Raw genomic sequence first — 17,140 nt, 5'->3', positions numbered from 1 at the left:
CACTATAATTAAAAACTTATAACAAGAGCAGTCCGTAAGACAGCCAAGCTGGACTATTCGAAATATTGTCCTAGACGCAGGAAAATATTACCCAAAAAAGGTTAAATATCAAAAGAGTTTTAAGTTCAAAAGGGGGAATAATTTGACCAAAATGCATATCAGTTATGGGACTTGCTGCTATCAACTAGTTTTATAACCCCGAAGGCACATGTGAAGTTTCAATTTAATATCTGCATTAGTTTTGGAGATAGAAACTTGCATGTAAAACTTTAACCAGAATTTTCAAAGTCCAAAAGGGGGCATAATTTGCCCAAAATACATGCAAGAGTTATGGGACTTGATCCAGTGAGGTTAGTAATTGATCTAGAAAAAGAAAAAATAAGTTTCAAATCTATATGCCTTTTAGAAATAGCTGTATGTACTTGCACGCAAAACTTTAACCAGAATTTGCTATGTCCAAAAGCGGGCATAATTTGGCCAAAATGAAGGTCAGAGTTATGGGACTTGCTGCTATCAACTAGTTTTATAACCCCGAAGACACATGTGAAGTTTCAAATCAATATCTGCATTAGTTTTGGAGATAATAACTTGCATGTAAAACTTTAACCAAAATTTTCTAAGTCTAAAAGGGGGCATAATTTGCTCAAAAAACATGTCAGAGTTATGCGTCTTGACCCAGTGAGGTTGGTAATAATTATTGATCTAGAAAAAGAAAAAGTAAGTTTCAAATCTATATGCCTTTTAGAAATAGCTGTATGTACTTGCATGCTAAACTTTAACCAGAATTTGCTAAGTCCAAAAGGGGGCATAATTTGGCCAAAATGAAGGTCAGAGTTATGGGACTTGCTGCTATCAACTAGCTTTATAACCCCGAAGACACAGTTGAAGTTTCAAATCAATATCTGCATTAGTTTTGGAGATAGTAACTTGCATGTAAAACTTTAACCACAAGGCAGTCTGAAAGACAGCTATATCCCCCGCCACTGCTATGGATAGTGAAAGGGTAAACCTTTGATTTTAGCTGTGACCTTGACCTTGAACTGACATGGCTGACTCATGAATTCTGCACAACGTCTTGATGAGGTGATCATTTGACCCAAGTTTCATGAAAATCCTTCAAGGGGTTTAGGAGATACAGAGCTGAAACCTTTGACCTTCAGTTGTGACCTTGACCTTGAGTTGACATGGCTGACTCATGAGTTCTTGATGAGGTGATCATTTGACCTAAGTTTGATGAAAATCCTTCAAGGGGTTTAGGAGATACAGAGTGGACACAAAATGGAAGGCTCAAACCTTCGACCCTTAGTTGTGACCTTGACCTTGAGCTGGCATGGTTGACTCATAATTTCTGCACATCGTTCTGATGAGGTAATCATTTTACCCAAGTTTTATAAAATTCCTTCAAGGGGTCTCTAGGAGATATAGAGCGGACATGAAATGGAGGGCTCAAACCTTTGACCCTAAGCTGTGACCTTGACCTTGAGCCGGCATGACTGACTCATGGGTTCTGCATATCGTCTAGATGAGGTGATCATTTGACCCAAGTTTGATAAAATTCCTTCAAGGGGTTTAGGAGATATAGAGCGGACAGAAAATGGAAGGCTCAAACCTTTGACCTTGAGTTGTGACCTTGACCTTGAGCAGACAAGGCTGACCCATGGGTTCTGCACATCGTCTTGATGAGGTGATCATTTGACCCAAGTTTCATGAAAATCCTTCAAGGAGTTTAGAAGATATAGAGCGGACACAAAATGGAAGGCTCAAAACCTTTGACCCTAAGTTGTGACCTTGACTTTGAGCCGGCATGGCTGACTCATGGGTTCTGCACATCGTCTTGATGAGGTGATCATTTGACCCAAGTTTTATAAAATTCCTTCAAGGGGTTTATGAGATATAGAGCGGACACAAAATGGCAGGCTCAAACCTTTGACCTTGAGTTGTGACCTTGACCTTGAACTGACAAGGCTGACTCATGGGTTCTGCACATCGTCTTGATGAGGTGATCATTTGACCCAAGTTTCATGAAAATCCTTCAAGGGGTTTAGGAGATATGGACCGGACACGATTTTGTTACGGACGGAAGGACGGACGGAAGGACGGAAGGACGGAAGGACGGACGGACGCAGACCATTCCTATAATCCCTCCGCCACAGCGGGGGATTAAAAATGTTCTAAGTCCAAAAGGGGGCATAATTTGCTCAAAGTACATGTCAGAGTTATGGGACTTGACCCAGAGAGGTTGGTAATTGACCTAGAAAAAGAAAAAATAACTTTCAAAGCTTTATGCCTTTAATTGATGGCTGTATGTACTTGCATGCAAAAACTTAACCAAGGTGTGATGCCGACGCCGACGCCGACGCCAGGGTGAGTAGAATAGCTAGACTATTCTTCGAATAGTCGAGCTAAAAATATTCATAATTATAATATTTTTGGCGGATGAAACACAATACTAATTCACAAATCGCTCTATGTTTATCTTATCTATGCATTGTCATAAATTGAATTTAATTCAAGAGGAACATTTCTATTGTTACCAAAAACATTTCATATCCATCTGTATTATGCTCAACAGAGAGCAACTGTGGGGTTGTGAGCTTGAGTTCCGGGTGAGTGGTATATTCTCTGTGACAATTTGATAGAATATTCTCAGAAGAAATTTGTGTCTGAAATCATTCCTCCTCCATCTCTTATTCATGTAGAGAAGTTGTCAGTTTGCAGACAACAGGTTAGAACTGGTACAGAATCCAGGAACACTGGTTTGGTTAACTGCCTGCCATTAAATACCTTAAATACTGACGAAAAACTGCAAACCCCAAACAAACAAACAAATCACCCTAAATCTTGGCTTGACCCCCCCACCCCCCCCAGAGGCTTAATTACAATTTGTTAATCAACACACGGATACAACAAAGCAAAAACCAGAAAATGCGCAATAACTAAAACATGGGCAAATACCATATTAAATGGATGCATGATCGTGTCAATGTTTCCAAATTTCGAAAGCACTTTCTTTTGTTTGTAATTATAAATAAAAAGTAGCATCAAAATTATTCCAAGAGATCAAGACACTTATTTTTATTACTATACGTGTGTACACTGTACAGTATAAAATAAAAGCTCTCTTTAAGTAAAATATTCTGTTCATAGAAGAAATTGAGTTTTACTTTATATTATATTCTCTTGCTATAAACTAAAATAGTTTCATTTATCATTTATGAAATTTCTTGATGTGACTTCATTGTTTTTGAGAAATTTTGATGTTGTGATAGCAAACTGACACAGTCCCTTTAACATATAAAGGATGACCCAAAACTGGGAATTAGGAGCTCTATACTACCTACGTAGAGAAAACTGAGATAAAGTAAATTTAATTAAGACAAACTGAACAAACAGCTGATTGGAAAAACAATCTAGTGTCAATCCCTCATTTACATGTTAAACAGTGAGATTACTTCAGACATTGATCTCAATGTAAACATTGCTGAAATTAAAATATCATCATTGTCTTCTCTTTCACTTATCTAATAAAGTCAGTCGTACAGTCAATCGTATAGAGTCAGTCCCATAGAGTCTGTTGTACAGTCAGTCGTATAGAGTCAGTCGCATAGAGTCTGTCGTACAGTCAATCGTATAGAGTCAGTCGCACAGAGTCTGTTGTACAGTCAGTCGTATAGAGTCAGTCGCACAGAGTCTGTTGTACAGTCAGTCGTATAGAGTCAGTCGCATAGAATCTGTTGTACAGTCAGTCGTACAGTTAGTTGTATAGAGTCAGTCACATAGGGTCTGTTGTAAAGTCAGTTGCATAGAGTCAGTCATACAGTCAGTAGCATAGTCAGTCGCACAGAGTCAGTCATACAGTAAGTCTCATAAAGTCAGTCGTACAGTCAGTCACATAGAGTCATGTTTATTGTTTCTTAGAAAAAAAGAAGATATTTCACAGTAGAGACGTAACTGCATGGAGGCGTTAATTTCACTTTGTCAATTTTTCTGGAGACAAATGTCCCCATCAGAATTTTTTCTCAGTGCTACTGTCCAATGAAAACAGCTGCAGTTCAAGACTAGCCTAACTAAAATATGTGATTTTTTATTATGCCTCATTTAACTTAGACCAGAAAATTTTATAATCATGAGAGTGCAGACTGAATAAATGAATATCAAGTAGACAGTAATTATATCACATACGAAATTAGTTAAATCATCATTTGGTTCAATGTCGACCTCCACTTAATGTAGTTCACAGCAGCATGAAAAATATGTTCAATGACCTCAACTTATAATGTAGTTCACTGCAGCATGAACAACTTGTTCAATGACCTCCACTTCATGTAGTTCACTGTAGCATGAACAACTTGTTCAATGATCTCCATTAAATGTAGTTCAGTACAGTATGAACAACCTGTTCAGTGACCCAACAACATCTAGTTCACTGCAGCATAAACAACCTGTTAAATGACCTCCACTAAATGTAGTTCCCTGCAGTATGAACAACCTGTTTCCCTGCAGTATGAACAACATGTTCAGTGACCCCACTACATGTAGTTCACTGCAGCATGAACAACCTGTTCAATGACCTCCACTAAATATAGTTCCCTGCAGCATGAACAACCTGTTAAATGACCTCCACTAAATGTAGTTCCCTGCAGTATGAACAACCTGTTCAGTGACCCCACTACATGTAGTTTACTGCAGCAAGAACAACCTGTTCAATGACCTCCACTAAATGTAGTTCCCTGCAGCATAAACAACCTGTTCAATGACCTCAATTACATGTAGTTCAGTGCAGTATGAACAACCTGTTCAGTCACCCCCACTACATGTAGTTCACTGCAGCATGAACAACCTGTTCAATGACCTCCACTAAATGTAGTTCCAAGCAGTATTAACAACTTGTTGAATGACCTCCACTAAATGTAGTTCCCTGCAGCATGAACAACCTGTTCAATGACCTCCACTAAATATAGTTCCCAGCAGCATGAACAGCTTGATCAATGGCCCCCACTAAATATAGTTCCCTGCAGTATGAACAACCTGTTCAATGACCTCCACTTCATGTAAATCATTGCAGTATGAACGACCTGTTCAATGACCTCCACTAAATATAATTCCCAGCAGCATGAACAACCTGTTCAATGACCTCCACTTAATGTAGTTCCCTGCATCAAGAACAACTTGTTCAGTGACCTCCACTAAATGTAGTTCCCTGCATCAAGAACAACCTGTTCAGTGACCTCCACTAAATGTAGTTCTCTGCATCAAGAACAACTTGTTCAGTGACCTCAACTAAATGTCGTTCCATGCTGTATGACCAACTTGTTCAGTGACCTCCACTAAATGTAGTTCCCTGCATCATAAATAACTTGTTAAGTGATCTCTACTACATGTACCCTGCAGCACAACAGCTTGTTCAATGATCTCCACTAAATGTAGTTCCCTGCAGCACAACAGCTTGTTCAATGACCTCCACTAAATGTAGTTCTATGCAGCATGACCAACTTGTTCAGTGACCTCAACTAAATGTAGTTCCCTGCATCATGAATAACTTGTTAAGTGATCTCTACTACATGTGCCCTGCAGCACAACAGGTTGTTCAATGATCTCCATTTAAATGTAGTTCCCTGCATCAAGAACAACTTGTTCAGTGACCTCCACTAAATGTAGTTCCACGCATCAAGAACAACTTGTTCAGTGACCTCCACTAAAGGTAATTTACGGCATTAAGAACAACTTGTTCAGTGACCTCAACTAAATGTAGTTTCCTGCATCAAAAACAACTTATTCAGTGACCTCAACTAAATGTAATTCCATGCAGCATGACCAACTTGTTCAGTGACCTCCACTAAATGTAGTTCCCTGCATCAAGTACAACTTGTTCAGTGACCTCAACTAAATGTAGTTCCCTGCATCAGAACAACTTATTCAGTAACCTCAGCTAAATGTAGTTCCATGCATCAAGAACAACCTGTTGAGTGACCTCCCTTAAATGTAGTTCCATGCATCGAGAACAACTTGTTCAGTGACCTCCACTAAATGTAGTTCCCTGCATCAAGAACAACTTGATCAGTAACCTCAACTAAATATAGTTCCATGCATCAAGAACAACTTGTTCAGTAACCTCCCCTAAATGTAGTTCCATGCATCAAGATTCAAGAACAACTTGTTCAGTGACCTCCACTAAATGTAGTTCCCTGCATCAAGAACAACTTGTTCAGTGACTTCAACTAAATGTAGTTCCATGCAGTAGGAACAACTTGTTCTGTAACCTCGACTAAATGTAGTTACCTGCATCAAGAACAACTTGTTCAGTAACCTCAACTAAATGTAGTTCCATGCATCAAGAATAACTTGTTCAGTGACCTCCCCTAAATGTAGTTCCATGCATCAAGAACAACTTGTTCAATGACCTCCACTAAATGTAGTTCTCTGCATCAAGAACAATTTGTTCAGTGACCTCAACTAAATGTAGTTCCCAGCAGCATGACCTCCACTACGTGTAGTTCCCAGCAGCATGAACAACCTGTTGAATGACCTCCACTACGTGTAGTTCCCAGCAGCATGAACAATCTGTTGAATGACCTCCACTACATGTAGTTACATGTAGTTCCCAGCAGTATGAACAACTTGTTGAATGACCTCCACTACATGTAGTTCCCAGCAGCATGAACAACTTGTTGAATGACCTCCGCTGCATGTAGTTCCCAGCAGCATTAACAACTTGCTGAATGACTTCCTATACATGTAGTTCCAAGCAGCATTAACAACTTGCTGACTGACTTCCACTACATGTAGTTCACAGCAGCATTAACAACTTGCCGAATGACTTCCAGTACATGTAGTTCCCAGCAGCATTAACAACTTGCTGAATGACTTCCAATACATGTAGTTCCCAGCAGCATTAACAACTTGCTGAATGACTTCCAATACATGTAGTTCACAGCAGCATTAACAACTTGCTGAATGACTTCCACTACATGTAGTTCCCAGCAGCATTAACAACTTGCTGAATGACTTCCACTACATGTAGTTCCCAGCAGCATTAACAACTGGCTGAATGACTTCCAATACATGTAGTTCCCAGCAGCATTAACAACTTGCTGAATCACTTCCAATACATGTAGTTCCCTGCAGCATTAACAACTTGATGAATGACCTCCACTACATGTAGTTCCCAGCAGCATTAACAACTTGCTGAATGACTTCCACTACCTGTAAGTTCCCAGCAGGATTAACAACTTGTTGAATGACCTCCACTACGTGTAGTTCCCAGCAGCATGAACAACCTGTTGAATGACCTCCACTACGTGTAGTTCCCAGCAGCATGAACAACCTGTTGAATGACCTCTGCTACGTGTAGTTCCCAGCAGCATGAACAACCTGTTGAATGACCACCGCTGCATGTAGTTCCCAGCAGTATTAACAATTTGTTGAATGACCTCCACTACATGTAGTTCCCAGCAGCATTAACTTGTTGAATGACCTCCACTGCATGTAGTTCCCTGCAGCATTAACAACTTGTTGAATGACCTCCACTACATGTAGTTCCTTGCAGCACTAACAACTTGTTGAATGACCTCCACTACATGTAGTTCCCTGCAGCATTAACAACTTGTTGAATGATCTCCACTACATGTAGTTCCCAGCAGCATTAACTTGTTGAATGACCTCCACTACATGTAGTTCCTTGCAGCATAACAACTTGTTGAATGACCTCCACTACATGTAGTTCCCAGCAGCATTAACTTGTTGAATGACCTCCACTACATGTAGTTCTCTGCAGCATTAACAACTTGTTGAATGACCTCCACTACATGTAGTTCCCAGCAGCATTAACTTGTTGAATGACCTCCACTACATGTAGTTCCTTGCAGCATAACAACTTGTTGAATGACCTCCACTGCATGTAGTTCACAGCAGCATTAACAGCTTGTTGAATGACCTCCACTGCATGTAGTTCCCAGCAGCATTAACAACTTGCTGAATGACCTCCACTACATGTAGTTCATGAACTATTCTACCACTTTCATTGGTGGCTCCGTATATTTCAGTAGAAGGAAGTGCATGCATATGATCAGTTCTAACCAAAACGAACAAAACAAAACAAACAAAAAAATGGGACAAATTTATATTGTTATATCAGAGGACTAGAACTATAGAAAATACCTTTTCTCAAAAAAAAACCCAGCTTAATTTAATAAAAGATGCAGTGTTTAAACAAAGAACAGCAGTCACTTTGAAAGTTGACATAATTCCTTAAAATGTTCTTAAATTGTTCAAGACCTTTTGTAAATATCCTACAATGGAACTGAAAAATGGTTCTGCATCCTGCACAATTTTATACAATTGTTTTAAATATTATTTTGAAGCTATTAAGTAACCTAAGTTGAAGCTATTATGTAAGCTAAGTTTTTGGCAGTTTAGTAAAGGAAGTAATAAAGATTAAGGATAATGGTAGAATTTAAAGATGATATGAGCCGTGCCATGGGAAAACCAACATAGTGGGTTTGCGACCAGCATGGATCCAGACCAGCCTGCGCATCCACGCAGTCTGGTCAGGCTCCATGCTGTTCGCTTTTAAAGCCTATTGGAATAGGAGAAACTGTTAGCGAACAGCATGGATCCTGACCAGACTGCGCGGATGCGCAGGCTGGTCTGGATCCATGCTGGTCGCATACCCATTATGTTGGTTTTCCCATGGCACGGCTCATATTGTGAAATCAGAATGCTTTCCATAAGACACTGTTCCAGAATGTATGTATATGAGCTGTTGTGTTTTGTAATTCCTTTAAAAATCTTCTTCTGCATTTCTTACTGTAAGCTATGTTTTTAGTAGACACAGAATACTGTAAAAATTCTTGTCATTCATGGACTGTTCATGCACAGTTCATGTATTGGTAATCCTGAACAATTCAAGAATGTTATATTTCATGATTTGTCATGAAAACTTGAACAAGTATTGGTTAAATTGTGTTCTTGAACTTGTTCATCAAAAAACTTTCAAGTATTTCAATTTATAATCATGAACTCAGTAAAAAATTTAATTTTGCAAATAATTCAAGAAATTGTTCATGAATCAGATCATGAACAAATTCTTGACCTATTTACAGAGTTAGTTCATGAACAGTGTATAGATTCATTCAAGAAAACCTGAAAGTTCTAAAAATAGCCACTTTTAAAAAAAACCGTCAAGTGCATTATATTCACTGGCTTCATGCTAAAATTCTTCAAAACCAATGAAACAAACTGTTTTAAAAAAAAAAAAAAAAAAGTAAAAAATAATGACTGTATTGACCATCCTTTCCCATTTTCTGCATGAAAAGGTCACAGTTTACCCAAACAGGTAATGGTGAAATTATACATAAAGTTAAAGTACAGTTTGCCATGCAATCATCTCATAAAAAACAATGTTTGATATATTAACGGAAACCACAATGTACCAAATTTATTAAAAATCATGACTCATCAAATAACTATCAAACTCACTTAATCAGAGCCATTAAGATTTAAATTAAGATGAAACTGTTTAAAAAAAAAAATTAAAATTAAAGTAAAAAAAAAAACAATCTCAAAGTTCTCAAAGTTTAAATCTCGTATTTAAATTATAAAACATAAATTCTTCTCCTTAAGAAAATTTTTTGTTTTGAATTTTTTAAGTAACTGACTTCTAATCTAACTGGGAGATCACAGGTTGGATCTCCTGACTTCCAAACAAGAGATCACAGGGTGGCTCCCCAGTGCTGGTAGGGATCCAGATCACAGGCTGGCTCCCCAGTGCTTGTTGGTGATCCAGATCACAGGCTGGCTCCCAGTGTTGGTAGCTAGGTGATCCAGATTACAGGTTGGTTCCCCAGTCCTGCTATGTGATGGCTCCCAAGTGCAGGTAGGTGATCTGCAGTGCTGGTAGGTGATCCAGATCATAGGTTGGCTCCCCAGCGCTGGTAGGTGATCCAGATCACAGGGTGGCTCCCCAGTGATGGTAGGTGATCCAGATCACAGGTTGGCTCCCCAGTGCTGGTAGGTGATCCAGATCACAGGCTGGCTCCCCAGTGCTGGTAGGTGATGGCTCCCCAGTGCTGGCAGCTAGGCGATCCAGATCACAGTTTGGCTCCCCAGTGCTGGTAGGAGATGGCTCCCCAGCGCTGGCAGGTGATCCGCAGTGCTGGTAGGTGATCCAGATCTCACAGGTTGGCTCCCCAGTGCTGGTAGGTGATTCACAGAATCCATGCTTAGGAAACAACACAAGTACTCGATCTAAATAAATTATGATCTGACGGCTGCCCTCTTGTGTAATCGGATTTCCAATATCGCTATTTTTATTTCCAACAGTCTATTTTTATTTGAACCAATCAGACAACCTCTTTCACCAAACGTTGGGCCTTCAAAATGGCACACAAACCTTCAAACTGCACAAAACACCTTCATCGACCAGAATGTGTTGTTTCCTAAGCATGGATTCTGTGACAGAACGAAATGGCATAAATCAGCCACCATAAAATATACATACTTTTTAAAACTTCTACTTTCACTTTCAAAATGTTGAAAGCAAGGCAAAAAGGTCACCTGAACTTGACCCTCTATAGGTTGTCTCCAGATCGGATGTGTAGCATTAATTGGAGGTTTTTCTATTTTATTATCACAGCAGCGTTGTTTGTGCTGTGTGGCGGCTGTAAAATGTCTCCCCGCATATTCAATCAGGGCTGTTATATTTCGATCTTCTTAGATCGTTCAGCACGACTTTTATGTCGTGTTATTGGTACTGCTTAGTTTCTCAGCATGACCGTTTCGGCCTGGGTGGTTCCAATACTCCAGATTTCATAGCCTTGGGTATTGTATAATCACCCCTTGGATATGGTACCTGCTTTTTAATTTTGTCTTTTGACAGTTCCTGTGATATGAAGGCTCCATAACCTCAGATCCCCCTTCTAAATTCCAGTTTGTTTAGTTCTGCCCATTGTTTTCTCATTTGGGGCAAACCCATTATTTTATCTGGGGACCATACGCCGCTTTTCATGGAATTACACACCACAACACGTGTATCATTGAAGGTTCCATATGCACTGCCGTATGAATACATCTGCGGATGTCTCTAAATTGCTTTTTGTACTTTTAGCATGTGTAAATGTTGAGTTCTGCTCAACCCGGGGCTAGAGGGCTCAATCAAACACAGCCTGCAACATTTTCGTTTTTGTCGTGTTGAACGATCTGTGGAGTTTCTACTTTTTCTATTTTTTTTAATCAGATTGGCCTGGGTACCATCTTATGGCACACCAGCCCTGTTTTATAACTTTGTATTATGGGAATTTCAATTCATAGACTAATCAAAATATGATTTATTATTAAAGGTTTTTGTTCATCCCTGACAGGCTGGCATAAGAGCAATTTAGATGGATCATTTAGATGGCTGAATTATAAAATATAAATGCATATTAACAGTTGACTGACTTCATGTGAATATTAATTGATTTAAAATTATCTAAGCTGTAAAATTGTGTGCAAAACTTTATTAATAAGTCACTAATCTATAATTTTCATCAAGTTATTTTGCAAATTTTAAGATTATGTTTGGTGTAAAAGTTGAACCTGATGGAAGATGGTTCACTGATCAAAATATGTTCTTGATTACTTCTTTCTTCCATTAGATTTAACATATTCCAGACTCCTCATTCAATGAAAATTTAAAACATTGTGTCTTTTATAAAAGCTGCCACAAATAGGGTTTTTTCTATAATTTAAATGAAAGCCAGCATATTCATATATATTACTTTTTGTTGTGACTTCAATACAAATATTATTTTCTGTTGTGAGGCATATAATTATTACTTTTTTTACTTTTTGTATTGACTGCAATAAAAGCTGGCACATTATTATTAGATTTTGTTGTAACTTCAATAAAGGCTGTTTTCTGTGCGAAATTTGTAACAGACACAAACTTTCTGTTGTGACTTTAATGATGGATGGCACAAATTATGTTTTTTTGTAACTTTAATGAACGATGGAAAAAATTACATTTTGTTGTGGCTTCAGTATTAAAACTGCTGGCATACATTTGTTGGCAGGAATCAATAAAGGTTGAATTTTGTTGAATATTTTTCTATTGTGGCTTCGTTCAAAGTTGGTGGATATACTGCATCATTTTCTATTGTATCTCTTAAACAGACTAATATATATACTATTTTCTGTTGTGTCTTCAGTAAAAGCTGTCATAAATTATTTTCAGTTTTGACTTCAATAATGGCTGGCATGAATTGTTTTCTGTTGTGTCATCAATAAAGGCTGGCATGAATCATTTTCTACAGTGGCATCAATAAAGGCTGGCATGAACTGAATCATTTTCAGTTGTGGCTTCAATAAAGGCTGACATGAATCAGTTTCTGTTAAGACTTCAACATTCAAAAGGCAGGCAAATCATTTTCTCTAATGTCTTCAATATTCAAAAGGCAGACAAATCATTTTCTGTTGTGTCTTCAATAAAAGATGGCATAAATCACTTTCTCTTATGGCGGACAGATCATTTTCAGACTGGATTCAATAAAGGTGTACAAATTTTAAATATGATGTGTTGTGACTTCAATTAAATAAAGGCTGACACAAACCATAATGCTGCTGTGGCTTCAATAAAGGCTGGCATGAGTCAGTTTTTATTCAAAATGCAGACAAATCATTTTTATTGTTTCTTCAATAAAACATGGCATAAATCATTTTCTGTTGTGGCTTCAATAAACACTGGCATAATTCAGTTTCTTTTGTAAATTCAATTAAGGCTGACCCATAGCATTTTCTACTAAGGCTTCAATAAAGGCTGCTGGCAGGAATCAGTAGTTACTTCAGAATATATTTTGTGGCCTGAATGAAAATTTTAACACACAACAAGTAGAAACCATTTCTCTTCTTTCACGTATCATTTTTCTGTCTGATGTTTTAACAATTTCTTTAATAAGAACTAATCTTAAATAGTAACTTTGTAAACTAAAAATAATTCTGTCTAATGTTTTAAACAATTTCTTTAATTAGAACTAATCTTAAATTGTAACTTTGTAAAGTAAAAAAATTTTCTGTCTAGTGTTATAAACAATTTCTTTAATTAGAACTAATCTTAAATAGTAACTCTGTAAACTAAAAAAACATTTTTATTCATGCGCTTTCTTTACAAAACTACAGATAAACAGCATACATGTATACTTTAGTTGTATACATTAAAGAAAATCTCCACAGTTGTTTATGGTAATGATAATGTACATTGAAAATATTTGATTGTAACAATTATAAGATAATTATAGATTAAGGGCACAGAAACAATGTGATAAAATAAGTTCAAATTGATAGTAAGACTAAAATGTTCAGCTGGTATCACATACAGATATAAAAATTGAGTCAGGCATATCTATACATTTTTAGACAATTTGTTTATACTGTGAAATCAGTGAATTTCATTGGCCTATTAGAACTTCATGGTTTTTGTTGCAAATAATATATTTTAGGCCTAAAAAAAAAAAAATCTTTGTTTCAGGTAACATGCTCAAAAAAATTAGGGTAGGTAGGTCGGAAAATTTTTTTTTTTGGAAATTTTTTTTATTAAGGGAGACTTTTCGGAAATTATTTCTTTGTCAAAAAATGATTACAAATAAGGGGGATATGCCTTTAGAGCATCAGTAAGTTGATTTCTAACATCACTGGCCATGTTTAATGCATAAAAAGTGCAGTTTTGCATCATTTTGTTAAAAAGTTGAAAAAAATATTCTCCAAGGCCATAAAAACATTTAGGGTCGGGCCAAAAATTTAGGGTAAGTCGGGATACTGGAAACAAACAATTTTTTTTTTACGCCTTATGTATACATAAACTCAATGATTCCAATATTTGAAAAAAGGGACATAATTCATTTTTTGGGATTGATATAGTCATGAAATTATCCCTGAAATTTAGTTAATTATCTGCAAATTTTTTTTAAAGTGAAAGAGCAAATAATATGAAATAAGGCACTGCCTAAATCGGGAATCAATCTAACATCAACTCATCCCATAACATTTGAAAAGAACTGTCTAATGACAGCACGAAAGGACACATTTTTTAAGTTGATAGTAAATATCTCATTCGGTATATCGCATGGATTGATCCCGATTTTCGTGATTCCCTATCAATTGAAAGGTAGATTTTGGAATGAAAACAACACTGCCGATATTGTATTGTATTACAGGTAATTTCCACCTCTTGGACAGGCGCACCCTCCGGAGAGGTAAATTTATTTATATGAACTGTGCTCACTAGGTGCGTGTATATATACCGTACTAATGTAAAACATATTTTTTCTTGAACATTTGGAGAAGACTAAGTATTTGTTAAATATGCTAATGTTCATGGATTCTGAATGATCGATCATTGCAAGCGCTTTACTATCAGCATCTACCAGATCTCCCCAACCAATTGTCTCCATTACTTCTCTATAGTTTTTCTTATTCCATTTACAGGCATTTTTGATTATTTCCTCAAATTGCTCTGTCAATCTGGCCGTTTGCGATCACCCAGTGTACAACAACTTTCTTAAAAAAAAAAACTATTCGTTTTTTTTTCCTGCCAGTGAGAATGACGGAATATCACCGTCTGCTTTATCTCGGGTGACATTGTGATGCAAGTTTTAAACAACTTTTACCGTGCCGTTTTTTATAAATGTTGTATAATTTATGATATTTCCTCAAGCTCAAGTACAGACAAATTTCAAAGTGATGGCCACTGTCCAAAACATTTGCAGATAATTCATTATACCATTAATTTTGATAAAAGAAATGTCAAAATATTGGTAAACAATTATAAAACACAAAATAAAATTGTCTATCATTTTTTCTAGGGTTCCTCAAGTAAAAGGATTTAAGGAGACAGAATTCTAACTTTAACATTGAAAAATTACGGTCCAGTTCTGTAGGACTGTTTTAAATTTTGCTCACTTCATTCAAAAATAACCTTGGGGCAGAAGTAAAAACCTAACATAAGCTAAAGAGTATAAAGGCGGAACAGAGAAATTTTACCGCATGTAACTCAGTATTTTTAAAGATGTCTAACTGAGACTGTCCCCTTCTATTTCAAAGATAAATTCACTTTGAACAGCAAGAAATCGCTTATCAACTGAAAAATTTCCACTTTTGTACAATAAATCAATAATAAGTCTGAGACTCGAAAAAAAGTAAAAACTTACTAGAAAAAAAGGAATATAAAAATTTGGTCCCAGTGGGGCTCGAACCTATGCCTTCTTGAAAAATATAAGTCAAAGTAGGTTTATGAGGTACACTTTTATGAGTCTAATACTTTAAACATAAACTGATGTCATTGTCAATTTCGTCAAGTGTTTTAGCGGGAGAGTAAACACATGTTAACAAGGAGAAGCTGCATGCACATGCTATTATAACATCTTTTTATACAGTACCATTTCATGGTAAGATGTAATTGTATTAAACCAGGCTGATGAGGAAACTGATGTTTATAGACATAACATTTATTTTATTTTACACATTTAACTGTTTACACATTTTAATAAAAAACAGCATTAATGCATATTTATATCCTATTATTAATTTATTACATGACTCCTTATAAAAACTGGTGGTCCATTATTATAAGTTTGTGCAGTTGACCGGTCTGTATCTCAACAGAAAATTTTGCTTTGCTAAAGTAAAAAAATATACGAAAATATGAAAATTTACTTCTGATGTCATGCAATAAAACACTTTAATACTAAATTGCTAAAAGTGTTAAGAAAAAATTATTTTACAACCATTTTTTATTTCCTGACCAACTGATATTTTTTTAAATTTGCCATGGCAATTCCTGTGACTTAAATGGAAATTAACATTTTTGTATCCTTAGATTAATTAATAAACATAATAAAATAAAACACAAATTTGGCCGCTGATTTTAAGCCAAGCATTTAAGGAAGTAACCTCCAACGGATGTGGTAACCAAAAATCTCTTCAAAAACTTATTAATTAATTCTCTGCATTATTCTAGCATAATTACTCTCAAGTAGGCAACAACGTCAAATGAACATTAGTCATAGCATGAAATAAAAAAAAAAAAGTTTGCACAATTTTCTCAATTCATCAAAGGCAAGAAAACTGTCTCCAAAATAATTTTAGACATAATAATTATATATCTCCTGCGAAAAAAAATGAAAATAAAAACTAAAGAAAGCATGAAATATGTAAAGATATGTTGAATTCATATTTTACAGTAATTTATACTCCTTTTCTGGTGGACATTATCATGTTTACTGCTATCATCATCATCATCATCATCATCATCATCATCATATTTGAAAAATACGTATTATTACACCTGCAGAATTCCAATGCCATTTTATCCCTGTTTTTAACTGATCATCATCATAATTCCAATTTAGTGTTTAACTGATGATGATGATGATAATGATCTTCATCATCATCATCATCATCATCATCATCATCATCATCTTTGTCATTGTCATTCTCCTCATAATAATAATGAAAATCATCATCATCATTATTACTTATCATCACTGTCATCATCCTCATTCTCCTTCTCATGATCACTGTTTTTAAAATTAATAACAGTTCTATTAGTCGTCATGATTTTAATAATAAATCATCAAACAACATGATCAACTACATCATGTAGTACATGTCAGATTATGATGATACTGATCATTCTCATAGTGACACTCAAAATTATAAAATCTTTGATACTTTTACTGACATAATAAAAAGCATTTAATTAATACTGATCTCTACAGTATATTATTTACATATGACTCAAAATATACTAAAAACAACAAACATTTATCTAATAAAGATGATCTTCAAACTCATTAGCTTACGATTTTACGCCAATTCTTAATCGATTAGCTGCAAGCAATGAAACAAATAAGTATATAACTGTTATCAAATTGGATTGACAGTTTCGCTAATTAGAAAAGAAATTAATTAAATCAGCCCTTACCCAACACGGCCGGAAATGTTGGATCTTCTATTAGTACATCCATATGTTTTTATTTTTCCTTTTTACAAAATGTCGGTGAATTTATAAATCCATGTTGAGTATAAAACGTGTTTACTGGAGTATAAATTGTACAATACACCAATTTATCAAAACATGAAATATACACTACACTGAACTTCGCCCCTA

The 17,140-nt window shown here is 36.1% G+C and overlaps 1 protein-coding gene across 7 annotated transcripts in view; it reads right to left on the bottom strand.

Moving 5' to 3' along the window:
* LOC123537521 (myelin regulatory factor-like) overlaps positions 1-17,140 on the bottom strand; it is a 99,340-nt gene extending 82,200 nt beyond the window's left edge. For 3 of the 7 annotated variants that reach the window (XR_008368121.1, XM_045321264.2, XM_045321272.2), the window contains exon 1: positions 16,955-17,140. Coding sequence is in view for 6 of the 7 variants with exons in the window: in XM_045321264.2 (XP_045177199.2) it covers positions 16,955-16,997 (43 nt within the window). In the remaining variant the exon portion in view is untranslated. The remainder of the gene's footprint in view (positions 1-16,954) is intronic. The other 4 variants (XM_045321268.2, XM_045321266.2, XM_045321273.2 and 1 more) reach the window with 2 other exon arrangements.

This window comes from Mercenaria mercenaria, chromosome 17 (genome assembly GCF_021730395.1).
Source record: "Mercenaria mercenaria strain notata chromosome 17, MADL_Memer_1, whole genome shotgun sequence".
NCBI classification, from domain to species: domain Eukaryota; kingdom Metazoa; phylum Mollusca; class Bivalvia; order Venerida; family Veneridae; genus Mercenaria; species Mercenaria mercenaria.
Note: the sequence above shows the minus strand (reverse complement) of the source record. Positions and strands in the feature narration are given on the sequence as shown.